Source organism: Prunus persica, chromosome G7, assembly GCF_000346465.2.
Source record: "Prunus persica cultivar Lovell chromosome G7, Prunus_persica_NCBIv2, whole genome shotgun sequence".
Taxonomy (NCBI): Eukaryota; Viridiplantae; Streptophyta; class Magnoliopsida; order Rosales; family Rosaceae; genus Prunus; species Prunus persica.
In genome coordinates this window covers 3,033,151-3,051,937 of record NC_034015.1, presented here as the reverse complement: position 1 = coordinate 3,051,937, position 18,787 = coordinate 3,033,151, and the positions used below count along the sequence as shown (strand labels likewise).

The 18,787-nt window shown below is 36.9% G+C and overlaps 2 protein-coding genes across 5 annotated transcripts; one reads left to right on the top strand and one right to left on the bottom strand.

The window, feature by feature from the left end:
* On the top strand, window positions 113-4,150 carry LOC18771900 (probable aquaporin SIP2-1). The gene is made up of 3 exons (XM_007202447.2): window positions 113-569; window positions 3,424-3,684; window positions 3,757-4,150. Exons 1-3 carry the CDS (start codon window positions 285-287, stop codon window positions 3,919-3,921), a joined length of 711 nt encoding a protein of 236 aa, XP_007202509.1. The 5' UTR covers window positions 113-284; the 3' UTR covers window positions 3,922-4,150.
* Window positions 4,399-17,160, bottom strand: LOC18769571 (WW domain-binding protein 4). 4 transcript variants are annotated; one of them, XM_020568139.1, is made up of 14 exons: window positions 16,874-17,160; window positions 16,242-16,755; window positions 16,112-16,146; window positions 15,942-16,020; window positions 15,731-15,809; window positions 12,700-12,783; window positions 12,451-12,602; window positions 10,627-10,683; window positions 10,092-10,251; window positions 7,441-7,696; window positions 5,913-6,026; window positions 5,639-5,764; window positions 5,491-5,542; window positions 4,399-5,116 (listed from the first exon to the last, which is right to left on the bottom strand). In XM_020568139.1, the coding sequence occupies exons 2-14, from the start codon at window positions 16,602-16,604 to the stop codon at window positions 4,964-4,966; spliced, it is 1,710 nt and encodes a 569-aa protein (XP_020423728.1). In that variant the 5' UTR covers window positions 16,605-16,755; window positions 16,874-17,160; the 3' UTR covers window positions 4,399-4,963. The 4 variants fall into 4 exon arrangements, with proteins under 4 accessions (XP_020423728.1, XP_020423726.1, XP_020423727.1 ...); XM_020568137.1 differs by having other exon boundaries at window positions 16,878-17,160; XM_020568138.1 differs by having other exon boundaries at window positions 16,889-17,160.

Here is an 18,787-nt window from a genome sequence, read left to right as displayed (position 1 = left end):
AAGAACCTACAATCCGACAGACACACGAAAAGACAGTGAAAGTTCGTAATCGTATAGTCCCCGCACCTACCTAAGCGGGCGGGGTTTGAAAAATATATATCCTCTCACAAAACATTTTCTTTACGTTTTTCCGACCCAACTAAAAAAAAAATTCTATTTTTGGTCAACATGGAAGGACAAAGTAAACGAATCTTATTCATCATCAGCATCCCCTAGAGCCTGAGCATTGCCCAGCCACCATTTTTGTGCAAAGCGTAAGCATTGGTGATTTCTGTGCGAGCAAAATGGGGAGGATTGGTTTGCTTGTATCAGATTTCACAATGTCATTCATGTGGGTTTGGTCAGGGGTCTTGATTAAGATGTATGTTTACAACAATCTGGGGTTTGGCCATGAACCCACCGGTGAAATTATCAAATCCACTCTGTCGATTGTAAACATGTTCTTCTTTGCCTTGCTGGGAAAGATTACCAATGGTGGCACTTACAATCCTCTCACCGTTTTTGCTGCCGCAATCACTGGGGATTTCACCCGCTTCCTTTTCACTGTTGCTGCAAGAATCCCTGCTCAGGTAACCCAACGCCCCCTTTTCATGGGCTTGTCTTATTTGGTTGTTTGGTTGGCTAGATACAAAACTTGAGGAGCGAAATGGTAGAATTTAGAGTGAATGAATCTTGGGTTTTGATCTTTGTATGTAGAGTTGATTTTTACAATTTTTGGTTGCGGAAAATCTAATTTGGGTGGTTGAAATCTGATTTGGCTTTAAATAGCGGCTCTGGGTTATCTTGGTTTCCTAGTTTCTGTGATACATGAACAATTTGACTTGTTTGAAAATTTTGAATTATACGTGCCTTTTTTTTTGTTGTTGAACAATTTGAGATATTGGTTGTTCTTGTTTGTGTTCTCTATTTGACTGCTTTAGTGAAATAGAAATTATACATCTTCAAACAGATTTAATTAACTGAGGAATTGTTTTCCGTGTGGGAAATGCCAATTTATGTCGCTTTCCGGTTGATTTTGGAATTTAGATAATCTCATGACATATATTACAACAGACCTATTATGGTGATACTCCATACAAGTCTCTAAATATGCCCTGCCTTCGCTCCTTTATTATACCCTATTAAGTGGTCCTTTCTGAATTATATTGTGCGTAAATAATTAGAATAGATGTTCTAGATGACACTAATGCCATGAAACAGGTAGTTTGTATTTTTTCCTTAAGAGAGAGAACGAAATTCTTAAGAAGAGTGGCACTAAAATGAAAACATTAGTTGGAAAAGAAGTGAACTGTTGATATGTTGTTCAAATTGGATAGATTTGATCTAAATAGTTCATCATCCTAAGACATAGTTGAAGAAGATGAACCACATGTATCTATGAATGCAACAATACGAAGGCCGATGAGGGAAGAACGGGAAGCAAAGAAAAAGGTTGCGCTAAAGAGAGAGAAACTAAATGAAACACAAGCAACGAGCCCCCATTTGTCTACTCGTTTTGTAACTTCTACAACTTCTTCCTGAATGATTGTAACCCTAAGGTATCTAAGGAAGGCATATAGACTGCCAAGGGCAGTTATCTTGCACACCCCTTGGTCTTCAGTAAATGGAGCTGTGGTAAAAGGAGAAGATGACCTAATAACTTCTCCTACAACCCTTCCCATTACCAGAATCCCCCTTTGTTTTAAGATTGCTGTCCTAGGAGGTTGTCTGGTGACAGCTCTGACCCTTCCCCTGCTGCTCTCAATACTCCATTTTTTATGAGATCGTGGTAACTCTTCCTTAGACCACCCTTCCTAGCTGCAAAGGGGCAAAATTGATTGATGCACCTAAACGAAGAACTTGGGTCCTCTTCTCTTCAGTCTCCTCTGCCGCTGCAAATCCTATTGGACCGTAGATAGCAATTTATAGTGGCCGTCTTTTAACTCTTCAACACTTGAGATTGATTGGCCTTGAGAGAACGTCAATTAAGCTCGCTTTTGTTTTATCAAGTTCTACTTCCCAAGAACAGACTCTCCAATTCAGTGGTAAAAAAATCTCATTCAAGAGTAATAAAGGCACATATCAAAGCCCAAATCAGAGCTCCTATCCCCTTTCATGACAGCTTTCTGGCCAAAATAGGATCCTTATGTCCTCAATTTGGTTCACATGCATCTAGAACAGATTGTAGAAGGTGGAAAGTGGAATCCACTGCATGTTTTCAGCCTTCTTCTATGATAAAGTATAGCCTAAGGTACAGATACTAGCTTGGATAATTAATTGCGGCAAGTCATATCACTTGTGATCACTTATTTCTGCGTTCTCCTCTGGCATTAAACTTATTCTTGAGGTTGTTTAGGGAAGCTGAACTGAGTAGGATAACTCCAGCTACATACATGTCTGTTGTTTTGGACAGAAGCACAAGACTTTTGACAAGGGAAGCAAGGCAAAAGCTAGAGTTCCACTGTTCTTTCGAGTGTTGTGCATCAAGAGAGAAATAGGACTTTTTATAGTTATAGACTAGTGAATATGGGTTGGAGGTTTGATTAGAGCTGGTCAAGTGACGAGCTTGACCTCAGAAAATGTCCTTGAAAGACCCCATGGTGTTTTAGACCAGATAGCTGCCTCTTCTCTTGTGCAGTGACATTGCTGTCAGATCTCTTTTGGTGACCTTTTACCGTGGCAGTGTTTTTTCCAAATTCTTGGAGTCATGTTGTATGGTTCAATATCATGCATTCCTTGGTACTAGCTTAGATGGAAATTATTGACTACTTATAATGCTATAATTGAGCTTTTGACTATGTAATTAAGAGTTGATTAACTGATTAGGCATAGATTATGGAATCAGACATGTTTTCCTAACTAAGCCCTGTGTCTCTATAGAACCAATATGGAAAACATAGAGAACTAGGGAAATTTGAGAGTTCATCCAAAATGATGAAGAATAAAATCAGAGGAACCATTGTTTCTCTTGTTTTCCAACAAGGTTGGAGTGAAAATACCAGTTGGACTGTACTGTTCCTGCGTGAAAACTATGATAAGGATTTTTTAAATATTAAAGCTCAATTACAGGTGTGATATCCTGCACTCCTTGGTGTTAGTTTTGTTGGAGAGTATTGTTATAAACCTGTAATTGAGCTTTGATTATGTAATTACGAGTTGATTGAGTGAATAGACATTGATTATGGAATAATGTACCTTTTCCTAGTTAACCCTTGCATGTACTAGTATAAATTCATAAAGAAGGTTAACCCAAGCATTGAGTGAAAATATCAGTTGAACTAAGCTGTTACTGCGTGTATCCTATGATAAGGCTTTATCTTCCTGCTCCTATAACTTTTCTAAACATATTATCTTTTGTGGGAGGTACTACTTGAAATGATTTTCCTAATTCCATATTTTACAGTGATGACAACTTAATTTCTCTCATATCTCTTATCTCTTCAGGTTATTGGCTCTATTGCTGGGGTCAAGCTCATAATTCAGCTCTTTCCTGAAGTAGGTCTTGGGCCACGTCTGAATGTTGATATCCATCGAGGTGCACTTACAGAAGGATTGCTAACATTTGCAATTGTTACTATCTCACTTGGGCTTGCCAGAAACATCCCAGGGAGTTTCTTCATGAAGACATGGATCTCAAGTGTTTCTAAGTTAACTCTTCATATTCTTGGCTCTGATCTGACCGGTGGTTGCATGAACCCAGCCTCTGTAAGTACCTACTACAATTAATCATTAATCACTTAGAAACTTGAATGTATTAAACCTTATTGACTTATGTAGGTGATGGGATGGGCTTATGCTCGTGGCACCCACGTAACGAAGGAGCATATACTTGTCTACTGGCTTGCCCCGATTGAGGCGACTCTACTGGCCATATGGACATTTAGGGTGCTAGTTCCACAACTAAAAGAGGAAAAGGTAGACAAGAAGGCTAAATCAGAATGAAGAAATTCCACTGCATTTCTCCATGTCAAACGGAGGAGCTAACTTGTTAGCCTTTAGAAAAAGTGGACAATGGCTAAATTAGCCCAAGTTTCTCTTGTATATGAAGTCAATTGTGTCCTTGAATTTGCAGTCTGTTGATGAGCTAACCTGTTAGCCTTTAGAACTGAATTTTGTGTGTTCAAACTGTCCCATTCAATCTGCCGTTTATAAAGAGGATTTTTTATTTTTTATTTTTTATTTATTTATTTATTTATTTATTTATTTATTTTTTGCTTAAGGATTTGAAAAGAAGATGTAGCACAAATTTGAATGACATCATCAACTGGGAATTTTATGTTCAACCTTTCGCCGACCATCGTTATCCATTTAAGGAGAGAGATTGAATAAGACAGCAGAACAAAGCAGGTGGGAGATTTACAAAAATTCTCCATCCTAACATGCTTGTCGCGCAAGAACCCATTTCAACGACATTCAAGATAAAAAATAAATCCACTAAATTCCGCATGCATTGCAGTATCTATGTTACAGGGTAACATTTAACGGCAAAACACATTTATCAAAACTTGCAGGAAAGTTGCATGCATTATTCTCAATGCTGCTAACACTAGACCATTTCAATGCCCTCAACCTCATGACATAAAAATTGCTTCAATTATGTATAACGATAGTGCTCTCAACCATTGCTTTACATATTCATTCTAATTGGGATCACAGGAAGACCTTTGAACTTTAAAACCCTACTGGTACTACTATGAGATGAATAGAAGAGACGAATACAGCGAAGTTCTTTTTTCATCTTTGAATGTATACAGGCTTGCAATTAAGCAGCATTTTCCGACCCCAACGAGACAGTCTTCCCTTGACATGACTTCAAAGATGGGTATCATTACTCCAAGGTCTGTGCTTGTCATTGTCTAGTTATGCAACCCAGCTTAGTATGGCAGCAGCAAGCGGATACATAAATTAATGGGTCATCTGGCGCTGTAGATAACGAAAAGAATACATACATACACCTGTAATCTGATATGCAAAACAGAATTTCTCAGTCTGCATCACCAAGTCCATCACTCCCGTCACCTCTTTTGGATATAGGTGCAAAATGTGAGCTTGATTTCTTGGTCTGTGAAGCAACTTCAGCATTCTTTCTCAAAACGGCACCTGGTGATGGGTAAGGACGCTGTTGGAAGAGAGGACCCTGAAATATACCAGAAACATAACATCATCTAATTAAAGCATGACAGCGCTTCAAATATAGTTCATTTCAGATGGTAAAATCAACATACAACAGGAAAATATTTATGTGCATCACTAGGAGAGAAAGGAAGCATCACATTCTGATGTTGTTGACAATTTCAAGTATCAGTAGATATACAAACATGGACAATATTCCCACGCATGGAGGTGTATCATCCAGGTTGCATCACTTGTGAAATATCCAAGCCAATAAACAATTTTCTGTTTTTCCTATTTTATCTTTGTAAACCATTGAGCTAAAGTTCATATATATTTACTGGCACATTATAACAAGATAATGAGACAAATTTATTGAGGCAAAAGTATTGAGTTTACTGTGGCAGTGGTATCAGCAGCTCGTGGCTGCACTCCTTTAAGGCCTACAACCCTGAAAATAAGCACCAGATAAATTTTACAAATATTAAAAGGAGGAAACAAAATAAAACATCACTCTAAAATGATCAATCAAGTTTGTGGAACATACCAGCCACCACGGGGAGCATCTGAATATGAGCTGGGGTCCATAGGATCCAATTCCTCATCCTCAGAGTAAGAACGTTTCTTACTTTCCTTTTTATTTCCCTTTCCCATTGGAGGTTTCCAATTGGACCTAAAAACCGAAAGTAAAATCACATCTCTTACATATAACGGCAGTCCAAGACAACTTCACTGCATTTAAGGTTCTATGGACACTTATGACTTCGTAGTTAAAAGCAAGCAGTTACTTAAGAAAACCTAGCTCCATGAAAGACAGGTACCTCTGTGTGGGGACCTTTCTGTCGGATTCTCTTTTGATATCTACAGGATCTGGGGTCTGGTGATTATTATGCATACTAGTCATCAAGTACTGGCTTTGTGGAAGATGAAGAACTCTGCAAGTGATAAAATAATCCAGAAAAACAAGTATCAACGCAATCATGCACACAAATTTGTATATATTGAGAACCACAACTCCGAGAGAAAGAGAGAGAGAGAGGAGAGATTTGCATCTGCAATGCTTTAAAACTCTTGTCTATTAAAGCCATTGTCAACTTATTACAAGTAGATTTACTGTATATTGAACACTGACACACGAAACTTCAGTACTAAACATGTAAAACATGACATGCTTCTATAGAAAATTGGAAGTTCAGCACAAAATACGTTCACCACGTGCCATATATACACTTGGTCAGTAAAGTAAATACACTTGGTCTCACATTGGGGAAAGGTAATGTACTTTTTGTTTTTTAATCCACATTGAGACATGTTACTATGCAAATCCACTTACGCCAAATTTAATTTGGTATCAAAGCCTCAATATGTAAAAGAAAAAAGTATCTCTAGAAACCACCCCTCTTCCACCTCTCTAGCTGCCAGTGCCTCTCATACCCCTTCACCCACTTATCTTCCAGCTTCTGCTCTCTAGGGTTTGCTGGCGAGAAGTATCCACTCTCATGCAGTTTTGAAGGATAAAGAACCACCTATGCCCCAGGCTTTAGCTTGAGTTATTGCTAATGGGAGGATGAATACTTGTGACATGGAGCAGAGGAGGAGACCTTATTGTAGTTTGCCTATCTCCTTAGTGGTGTGTCATATGAAGAAAGGATGCTGAAGGTTTGAAACCTTTATTGCTCCATTTTCTGGTTCTATATTCTTTGTGGATAAGAACGTTTAGGGAGATCAATTTGAGTAGGGAGATTCCAGCTTCTTGTAACACTTTATTATATAAAAGGTTAATTTAGAGGTAGGATGAGGTGATTGGTGTTGGGGAGATGTGATTTGTGGGATATAGTTGGATGGAGAGGAATAGGAGAATTTTTTAGGGTGCAAGGTGTGAGAAGGTTGATAATTTTGGGGACAGAGTTTGATTATGAGCCTCCTTTTGGGTTTCCGTTCCTTCAGAGTTAAGCAATTGGTCTTTTCATACTAATTCTTATTGAGAGATTGTAGCCACGTATTTTAGTTAGTTTTTATTTTTATTTTTATTTTAAAATTTATTCTTGTTGATGTATTTTATGTTTTTAGGAGACACCTTGTTCCCTTTGTTGCAACTCTTTTTCTTATTAATAAAATGAATCAAAGTTGTATATGTTTTAAAAAAATTGAATTGGTTTGTCGTTACTTCAGTATTCATGAATCAACCAGTGGTTGGTGGACATCTCTTTCCTAGCTTGGGGGAAAGTACAGAACATTTTTGGCACATGTTATTTAACTATGGATCAGTTCCACCAGCACTCCCTCAGGTATGGGGCTTATTTTTCCTGAACCCCGACAGGTATCTTGTGAACAAGGGAGCCATCTTACCTTGTGCAATGATTGCAGTAACCCCACATCTGAACAAGGTCTAGTCCCCATCCACCGCAACCCGTGCATCTCTTTGTTTTGGATGATTCATCCTTCTCTGCTTGTACCTCGGCTGATTGGCCATCCCAATAAACATTAGCAGGATTTCTAGAAGCCAAGCTGTCAAAATGTTGAGATGCAAGTGCAACCTGCTCTGATGAGTTAGGGTGTTTCCATTGTGATACATGTGTCTTTGTATTGTAGTAATACTTGTGACCTGTGCGTGAAAATATGAAAGTTCTAAGTTTGAAAAAAAAAAAGAAAAAAGAAACAGAATGCAAACAACTTTAATTATCAATTAAATTTTGTCTGTGTAGTCTGGTTACGTTTCACTACCACATCTTCATGAAAAATGTATATACTATTTAGGTTCATGGGCAGCTCACCCTGGAACTTTATTGGCAAAATATTCCCACACCTATCAAAAGAAACATACAACACATCACATCAACCTCCCTAAAGCAGAAGTGGATATCTGTTCTTCAAAATGGTAAGTGAGACATGGCTCTACTTTGTCTAGGACTTGGTTTGCAATTTCCAGAAACAAGACTGGCTACCTGATTCTCATACAATGATCGCCTTGTCAGTTTAACCCATGTCAACGACTGTATGGGAATGACATATTTCCTTGGATAACTGCAAAATGTGGGTTCTTAACTCCAAAAACAGGGGATTCTGCAGTAATTACTTGACAATGATCACTTCATGACTTTAGTAAAATGAATCATATATACTGCGATAGAAGTAAAATACGCATATAAGAAGGCTATGATTATCGCTTCCATCCTCAAGCCCAATCTTAATCTCAACTTCCACTACCATTACCAGCCATGCCTGAATCAAAATCCTCTCCACCACCACAAACCATTATTTGCACAACCCCTTTTTCTCAACCTTAGATGTTCAAAACTCCAACCATAATCAATTGCATTTGTCAAAACCACAGCACCCCAAGCCACTCAAAACTCCAACCATCGTCAATTGCATTTCTCAAAACCACATCAGGCCAAGCCAAGAGAGGGGAAATTCTTGGATCACCGAACACCACTGCCCAATCTTTGCTGCCCCACCAGAAGTCGGTGGTCCTGCTACTAAACCCAATTATCATTGCATCCTGAGACCAAATTGAATATTTTTCCTCTACCCAATGTTCAATTTAATAAGAAACAAATTTTACTAATAAAGGAAATTATGCAAGTGAGACAAACCAGATGTCTGACCAAGTTCAAACCATATACGTCACCCAGAAACATAAATGCAAACACTATTAGATCAAAGCTCTCCCTAACCAAGAAGAATAACACAAAGGATTCATCTTCAAAATCTTTAAAATGAAGAGGCGCTAAATATTTGGTTCTATCGCAAAGTAACTTCACCCCTTCCTTACCTTCACAGAACATTTTATTCCTTTCCAAACACAAGAACCAAGACTGCGGACCACCAGAAAGTAACTGCCCCTTTATAATTCCCAACAAGACCCACCAACAAAAGATAATAACTACTAAAGAGTAACCACCTTCTTGTCCTTGGAACTGTTATCTTTTGTTGGAGGGTGATCGTGTGAATAATCTCAGCTCTCATTCCATGGAAGAACATGTCCTTTTTCTATAGTTCTTCACCTTTCTCTTTTTCTCCTGCTTTTGTTTCGAACTTTGAACTGCCTCTTATTTTTTCTTTTCTTCAAGAATCTCAAGCATCATTTACTATCTGAAGGATATAGAAAATCTCTCTCTCTCTTGAGCTGACTCTTATTTTTTCTTTTCTTCAAGAATCTCAAGCATCATTTACTATTTGAAGGATATAGGAAATATATCTGAAGAATATGTGAAAGAGAGTGGCACAGAGTGTACTGTTTTATAAATCCTCCATCTCTCTCTCTCTCTCTCTCTCTCTCTCTCTCTCTCTCTCTCTCTCTCTCACCCTATATAAATATGTATATATATATACAGAAATTCTCCTCTAAAGACATCCGGACATTATTATCGTGTATATATATATACACACATAAATTTTCCTCTGCGGACATCCAGACATTGTTACCGCACGGACGCCATGTATTTTCTACTAGCCCTCCCTGCTTTCCTCCCTGTTTACAATGGCATCCGCACAATAATAACATGCAGACATCCAGATGAGAGAATAATTGTATATATATAGTGCGGCTCTCTGCAGGAATTTTGGATGTCCATGTCAATAACATATTAATAATGTATTGCTAAAATATCAATAACATGTCAATAACTGGTCCATACATATGTTTAACATGTTATTGGCATATCAATAATCTATTGACACGTTCCTGATATGTTATCGATATGTTATTCATACATCTGTCCTTTAACGTCCTACAGAAAGAATCTCACGATATATAATACTATATCAATATAAACAAATTTATCCTCTTTTTTTTTCTTTTTTCATTAAGGTCTTACTACTTTTTTGTCATCGACGGTCATTTACAAATGGAAACTGAAACAAGAGAGCCAAGTGTAATTTACTAAGACTAAAGTGCTATTTACACATCCACAGTGGATACCAGTGACTTCGTGAAATCCCTGGGATGTTGGTGTACTTCTCTCAGAATACACATAGAACATATTTGGCACGCATACCTGTTGTTTCATCCAAAGCCTCCACCCAATCTTTTGGAAGAGATACAGGTGATGGAAGTGGTGTAACAGAAGATGTCTCAGCAGGCTTTTCCCATTGACTCTTGCCACTGACCTCATTGTAATAATACAACACACCACTTGCAGGGTCTTTTGCCTCCACCTAAAAAGTAATACAGGTATTAGCGTAATAGCAGCATGACATTTTAAATAGACTACAATTTTACTAATTTCAGAAATTTAAATTATGGCCTCGTTCTATTTATGTGTTTATATGTGAGCCCTTGCACGCTAGCATATCATGTGCACTTTTAGCTAACAAGAATGAGCTTATCTTACTTGTAACTTGTTTGCTTTCTTTAGTCTTCAGTGATGACTCATAGGAACATGTCATTGTTTTTGTTAAATGAAACAAATTTCAACTATATTTTCCATGATATGGTCTTTGCACAACAATTCTATCCAGCAGCTAGGAGAAAAAAATACCTAATAAAAAAATAAAATAAAAATACAATTATATCTCACAACTGATACGCACCCATCCAGGAGGCAATTTCCCATATTCCGTCTGTTGAGTTGAACTACTTTTCAACTTCTGAAATTGAAAGTTACAGGTTAATCAAAGGAAAAGAGATCAACTGAGAATAACAAACGGAGGAAGTCCAATGTCATAAGTTGAGTAGTCCACAATAGAAGTTAAAGATATTTCAGAACTCCAAAACTTATTTTCTTTTTCATAAGCAGTGTAATATTTATGAAAATAACCAATAGTGTACAAAAAATTCATTAAGAAAACTAAAAGGGGACACAATCTTCTTGTACCTAGGAGGTTTATAAGAAAAGAGCAATAAATAAAATAGGAGAAACTGTCTTTCCAATAAATAAAAAGAGAAATTATATATTCAAAAGAGAAAATAAGATAACTTGAGGACAAACTTAAGTTACCCATGGATTAAAAAAGAAGACTGGAGAAATAAACTAAAACAAGAATTAGTCAGCTTGCCATATCACAACCTAGGGAATGAGCTTGCTATATCAGTATAATATCCCAAAAGAATTAGTCAACAATGGGGTTCCTTGTAAAAAACTTCCTTGTACTCCCTCTAGATCAACCTAATAAACAATGAACTTGAAATTTAACATACTTGCACAATGCACAAAATATTAGCTTCAGAACATCCTCACTCATAACCCTCTCGTCCTTGTCAAGGCCAAACTTATAGTGAAGTTGATGTAGTACAGCCTGTAGGTATTAGATTAAGCACTCAAACAACAGAACATAGAAGAACATAAGAGGTCGAAGAGACGAAAATATAGATCGAAAAGACGAAAGAAAGGGCAGAACAGTAGAACAAGAAGAATATCGGAGGTTGAGGAGACGAAAATATAGATCAAAGGGACGAAAGAAAGGACCGAAATCAGAGAACCGAGAAGGAAGGACAGAAATCCCAGTCTTAAGAGAAGGTTTACTCAATATCCAAATCTGAATTTTAAAGAACTATATGGGGTTATTTATAGCAAACTAAAACCTAGACATAATAGGATAAAAAACCCTTGCTTAAACAGAAATCCTAAATAAAATAGGAAACTTAAAACTAGAAATCTGGAAATCTGGAAAAGTAGAAATCCTACTAGAATTTGGAAAACTAGAGAATCTAGGAAACTAACAAATATATTAGGAAACTAATAAATTTAGGTCCTACGCGTCCTGCATCAGAAGTGCTCCTGAACCCACATAGTGGTACCAAGCAGTGTTTTCGAAGGCCAAGGTGTAATGCAAGGTGTTTTGGCACTTGCAAGACGAGGCATAAGCCTCCCAAAACAGTGAGTTGTTGTGGGTTCAACGAAGAAAGGGGATATATGGAGTCTGCCTAAGTGGCATCTGCCTCTTATGCTATTATGCAAAAGCCACACTACCGGAGCAATGCGTACGCCTTTTGAGCATTTATCTCAACAGATAGATGTCTGGGGAATTTTGCCTCTGCCTTGCCTTGATGCCAGCTCCTAGTTAACACCTTTGAAAACACTAGTACCAAGTTCAGTCTAACACCATATGTCACTTTCGTGATCACCCCCAATGACTAGAGAACAGTTGACACTCATTGAGACCAACCTAGAACACAACACATATGAGCCTCAACACATTCTTTCTCATAAAAGGAATGGGACTTGGATATCCAATCAACCAACAAGAGAAGAGCATTTTCAAAAACTCCATCCTGAACTTGCACAAATAGATTGAAGAACATAGCTTCAAAATAAGATTTGGTTCTCAAAACAATGCAAAACAAGTTCGACAGTGAGGTGAGAGAGAAGCTAAAAACGTTGGTAAGGGCAAATTATTTCCATAGCAAAAACTTACAAGATTGCTTTTGCTTGAGTCGTCTTTAAGAATACCCCTATTTCTCAACTTTTGCTTAAGATACTCTGGCAATTCTTTAGCTGGAGACTTCTGTTCATTGTCAGACTCAAAATTCTTCTGACCCATCTCACTATTTCCAACTCCCAGATTTCCTAGGAATACAAACAAGAAAATGCTCAATTTCTACAGGAGACAATTAAAAGAAAATGACAATGAAAAATATTCTTCAGTTTTGCCAATTAGGCTTACTAGGTGTAGTAACATTAGGTCCTGGAGCACCATAATAAGCACCTCCTCCTGGTACACCATAGCCATTACCGATTTCTATGTTACCTAGTATGAAATCAGCAGATGAGCATTGTTCAGATTAACTCAGAACGCAAGACTAGTTATTTTGTTGAGTAATTGGCATATCAAATATGGCAAATGACATTAAACATGATCCATAGAAACAACACATAACTACAATTATGGTTGTCTCAGTCAAGCGAAGATTTCATTTGGTAGAACATTTTCCTCTTTCCTGTAAGCAATTATCTTCACATGGTTTCCAACCACACCAATAAATTTTGCCTGACCACTATGAGCATACTGAGCCAAAAATGACCTGGATTAACATGAATAAATTGGATTCCTAAAACATTTGAAGTTTTCCACACGACATGTAATTCTAGTCAGGCAAACTTCTCGTATCTATTTTTAATTTTTTACCAAGGTTTTATTAATTGTAAAAGAGCCAAATCAAGCTTTCTTCTCCCAGTTCAAAAAAGTAACTTTCTCCTACATTTCAGATAAACATAACCTTTTTTATTTATTTTTAAAGTGAGCATTAGGATACCAATAAATGTTTTCTTGGAAATTGCATGGAAACTTTAATGATGACAATTCTAGGTAAGCTTTATGTATAGAATATTGTTGGGCTTTTCTACAAACCTTGACTAAAGGTGCCTATGCTTGCTTCCAAATCCTTATTTAGTACTTCTATGCTTCTCCTTTGGGTCTGCAATATCACTTAGCTGTATTACCCACCTAAGAAGCACGGACACGGATACGGATACGGGAATACCACAAATTTCCAAAAATTAGGATACGATACGTCGTGGATACGGCAATTTAAAAAATATATAAAAATTTAAAAATAACAATATATATAATTTAAAACATATTTTAAATAACATAAAAATGGTAATATTATTACTTTTGATATTATTACTTTTAACATACTTCCACTTGTCTTGGTTATAATATTATTACTTTTAATAAGACAAACAAAACAAAATCCTTTTGTCAAAACGATAAGACCAGCCATCACGTGGGGTGTGGGTGAAACTGTGAATATTAAACAAACAAAATCCTTTGACCAAAAAAAAAAACAAAAAAAAAAACAAAACAAAATCCTTTTGTCAAAAGAACAGAGAAGCACGTGTGAGAAAACAAAATGAAAATGGAGAAGAGAACCCGAAGCCACCTACAATGAAGAATGAAGAAGAAGAAATTGATGAGTAGGGGCGCTGCTGGATGAAGAAGAAAAAGGAAGATCTGGGCTTCTTAAGGACGAAGAAGAAGAATTGATGAGTGGGGGCACCGCTGGATGAAGAAGAAGAAGGAAGATCTGAAAGAAGAAGAAGTGGAGACGTTTCCTAATACGCATATCCTAAACATCGGATACTCGTATCTGTAATGTCAGATACGCATATCTTTTTGTCGTTGACCGTATCCGTTTACTCGGATACGTATCCATAGCGTATCTGCACATATTCACAGCGTATCGTATCCCCTAGCGTATCGGATACGGGATACGCACCTCAACCAGCGTATCCGTGCTTCTTAGTTACCCACCATATATTCAGCCGCATATAGACAACATCCTGTCAGAGAAAAACCAAGGACTAAAATCACTAGTTCATTCATTTTTCTCATTTCCAGAAGCTTCCATGGAATTCTCAGGCTTTACATACAAATTTGAGTCGGCTCATCCGTGGGATTTGTCAAATCTGCCAAAGGTTCTTTCTTGTTTATTATAAGAAGAAAAAAGTTTTGGAAGCTTCTAGAAATGAGGAAAATGTGCCACAAAATTTTGGAATCCTTCCCAAGCTTCTTTCTTGCAAAGAAAAAAAGAAGTATCCTTGTTTTGTATTCCCCATCCAGATTACACCAACTTTAAATCAAGGCCGTCTTTTAAAAGACAATTTTCAGAGTGAGGACTGCTGCTTAATGGAAGCTACAATGAGTTTTGTTTAGGCCACGATTGGTCTCCCAAGAAACCCCATAACAAATGGGAACAGGAAGCTCTTCAAACATGAAGAATACAAACGGGATAATTTTCCCACATTGCAAGACAACAAGAACAGAGGACCCTCTCTCACCTATAGAATCTGAGTATTTAATCATGTCTCTTATGCTTAAGCCAACTTCTTGTAATACATAAACACTACATTATCATAATGAGAAGTCTTTTAACCCTGCGGGGGTAGCCTAACTTGGGTGAACACATATATCTTCTGTCCTGTGTGAGTGATTTATTCTACCTATCTCCCGTCTCAATCTGTCCTTCTCACCTCTTGCGTTGATCCATTTAAGGGAATCAACAATTTGAATCCTGGTTTATTATAAAAGGCAACTTCAAGTCATGCATCAATTCCGGATGCACTACGTCTTAAGGGAAGCTACAATGACTCGAATCCTACTTTATTGTGAAAAGAAACTCCTTCACCACGTTATTCTTTTTATTAACAGGGGACAGGGAATTCGAACTTGGGACTTCTTCCAACATTGGAAAGAGAAATACCACTAGACTAAGAGCTAGTTCGTAACTCTTCCATTGAGTTGAATGATGAAAAAATAGAAGCTGTTAATAAATCAGGAGGGAGATAACAAATTGGATTGACAAACAAAGGAACAGTCTCTTGTGGCATATTCAAAATAGCCCCACCCCTGTGCATTCCATACTGTTTTTCATTTTCCTCACAGAAGTTTCAAATATATAACATTTCATTTCACTGATGTCATAATGTTCCCTGTTTTCATTAAGAGGTTGTTTATTCCTTGTTAGACACTCCTCTTGTTTTAGTAAAGAAATTTTGTTTAACAAGAACATTATGTTCAAAAGAGTTGACCACAGAAGTAACAGAAGAAAAAAGGCCCGACAGTAAAGGAGAAAGAAGGAACAACAACCATTGTACTGGAAGGCCAAACTTCCAATGCTTTGAAACTAGGTATCACAGTTTTGAGAAGGGAGTAACAGTACATGCCAATCATAAAGAAGAAACTTTCTACCAACCTTCTCCAGTAAGGGTAGACTTCCCACGTTTTGAAGCCATTTGAGCTCGATGTTCCATGGTCATCTTCAGTAGATGCTCCTGTACCAGCACCGATAAGCAGAATGCACAAACTGATAATAATTTCAGAATAGGAGATGATATACTCAGTGAGCCTACCTATAAAGTTGATATGGCAACAAGACAAAAGTAAAACTGATTCAAATTACACACCTTTAGAGCGCTGGGATCAAGGCGTTCCGAGAAGACATCTACATTATCCTTAGAAGACTCATCCACACCTCTTGCTTCTCTAAAATTGCAAAAAACAAAACATCAAACTTAAAATGATTTACATATCCATCATGAAGAGAAGATTTTAGTGAAAGCAAATAAAAACAAACCTTTGACTACGTATGATATTTTGGGTAGAAATTTCCTATTAGGCAGACAAAGAGAAAATAATCACATAAGTTCAATAAAGAAATGAAAACATGAAAAGGGGAAACAAAAACAATAAAGAGACGTAATTACTTGTTCATGCAACACCACATTTTGCGCAGCAGTTTCAATTTCGCTAGCATTTTCAACATGTAGTCTGGAGCTTCTGGTGGGTGCAGGGAGAGCACCATGAGAATGTGCGAGGTTGTGCTTTTCATTGACAAGATGAATATCAGATGCATTATGAATTGATGAGTTAGCTTCTTGAGTGATATCAGCATTCTGTGATGAGCCATCATGCGGGTGTGTAAGTGTTTGGTGGAAAGATTGAGGAGCAGTTGTAGTGAAATTACTATACTGGGCTTGTGAACTCATCATATGAGGGTAGAAGAAGCCTTGATGAGGTTGCAACGACTGAACGCCTGGAGGCAGTGGCTCATTTTGAGAATCCTCCATATTTTGCAATAATTTAGTAAGACTCGGAATAAATGAGTCAAATAAAATAAAACCCAAATTATTTTATGACAAATTCGAAACCAAAATCCCAACTGAACAAATAATTTAACAAAACAAGCCCCCCACACTATGGTGTATCTGTCTGCTGCACCTGCACCAAAAAGTTCACTGCTTTAGAACATATCATCTTCACAGGCACTTGCATACATACACTAAAATAAATAAATAAATAAATACATACATACATGCATGCATACATACATACATACATACATAAAACCCACATGTGATATCGTATGAATGAAAAGGCAAGCACGGGTACTTGTTATATGCAGACAGACAATCGCAAATCCAAGCAGAAAGCTTCAATTATTGGGTTTGAGTGCGCAATTCAGTGGAAGCACAGAGGTTTCAGGCGTAGCCCAGGAATTCGCCGCAGGTAGCACCAGTTTTGTCGATCTTGGAGTGCCCTGTTTTGAAATTTGAGGAAGAAGACTCGATGTGTGTTTTGCTTTGAACAAGGGCTGCAAAGAAAGTAGGAGGATTGGCCTACAGACACAGAGCCAGGGGCTTCGTTTATTTCCTTTGGGCCGAGGGGGGTGATATTTGATGACTTAAGGCCCACAGCCAGATGGGTGGGTGCCTAGAAATTTTTTCTTAAACTACCTGACCTTTTCTACCAAAGTTAATAATGATTATTATTATTAATTCTCCACTTTGGTAGAGAGGTGTAAAAAATTATTCACTTTGGCTAGGCCGACTGGAAAAAAAAAAAAAAAAAAAAAACTACAACGAAGATCTTTAAAAATCTTAATATTCTGGAAATCAAAACAAAGTTTAACTGTCACCTAAAAAAAGAAAATTTGACAGCCATACATACATAATTATGTCATATCCTTACTAAGGCATTTGCTACCAAGTTTGTTTTCCGAAATATATGCTGAATTGCATATTCATGCAGTTGCCAAAGAAGTTTTCTGGTATCCTTAACATGTGATGTGATAAATACTCCATGAAAATTTAAAATATCAATTGAAACCTTAGAATCACCTTCAATAACTAACTTATTATAATTTAAAACCATGTTTTAACACAGAAATTTCAGCTTGTAATGCATACACATAGCCAATAGGAAAAGAACCACCAATCTAAATATTTCAGTGAATATCTCTTGACAAAACCAACAACTGCTTGTTTAATATTCTTAGGGTTAGTTTGGCAATTTGGTGAATTTTTGTGTGAATGTGCTGTGAGCTATGTATAATGACTAAAAAGGCCACTGTGTTGAAATGACTTTTCTATTCAAGAATGTGGTAAAAAGAAAAGCACTTTCACTTTCACTTATATATATATTTTTTTAAATACATTTCTTAACCATCACGCTCTAAAAATTATTTTAATCATAAAATAAATAAAGTATCATGTTGAAAATTAAATATTGGTCTCCAAATGCTCTAAACTAATGTTTGAAGTTAAATCCAACATATTCCATTAATAATAAATTTAGTGTTAATAATATGGTCATAAAAAAAATTAAGATAGTCTTAAACATGGAATCATATACAATTTCTAAATAGATGAACTAATTAAACTTTTTTTTTTAACTCATTAAACTTGACCACAAAAAGAGTCATTACTGACCAACTTTTTTTGCGAGCTTCCCTAGGAAAAAGTGTTTTTTTTTATACCAAAATATGTTAACCGTTGGAAATATGCCACGAGGCTGAAATTATGTTTCCGACAAATGAAGTGTCGTTGGAACAAGTCTCTATTCATTGAAAATGTAATTTATTTGGCGGGAAGACTTGGCGCCAACTTTATTAACGACAAAAAATATGTTTGTCGGAAATAGGATGATTATTTCATAGGGGCTTCGCATTACGTCGGAATTATTTGACTATTTACGAGAGAAATATATCCTCTCGGTAATTGTGGGAACCAAATTAAACTTGAACCCTAGGTCAAATAATTAGGCCAATCAATTTGGGAATTATTTGACCTAATTGGCCTAATTATGGGTTACCTAACCTAATTGGGAGTTACCTAACCTAATTGGGAATTAACTAATCAAATTGGGGGTTACTTGATCCTCGCCTTAATTAGGGATTCGATTAAATTCCTAATCCCTAAATACACCAACCTCACCAACCACACCAACCTCATCAACTACACCAACCTCACCA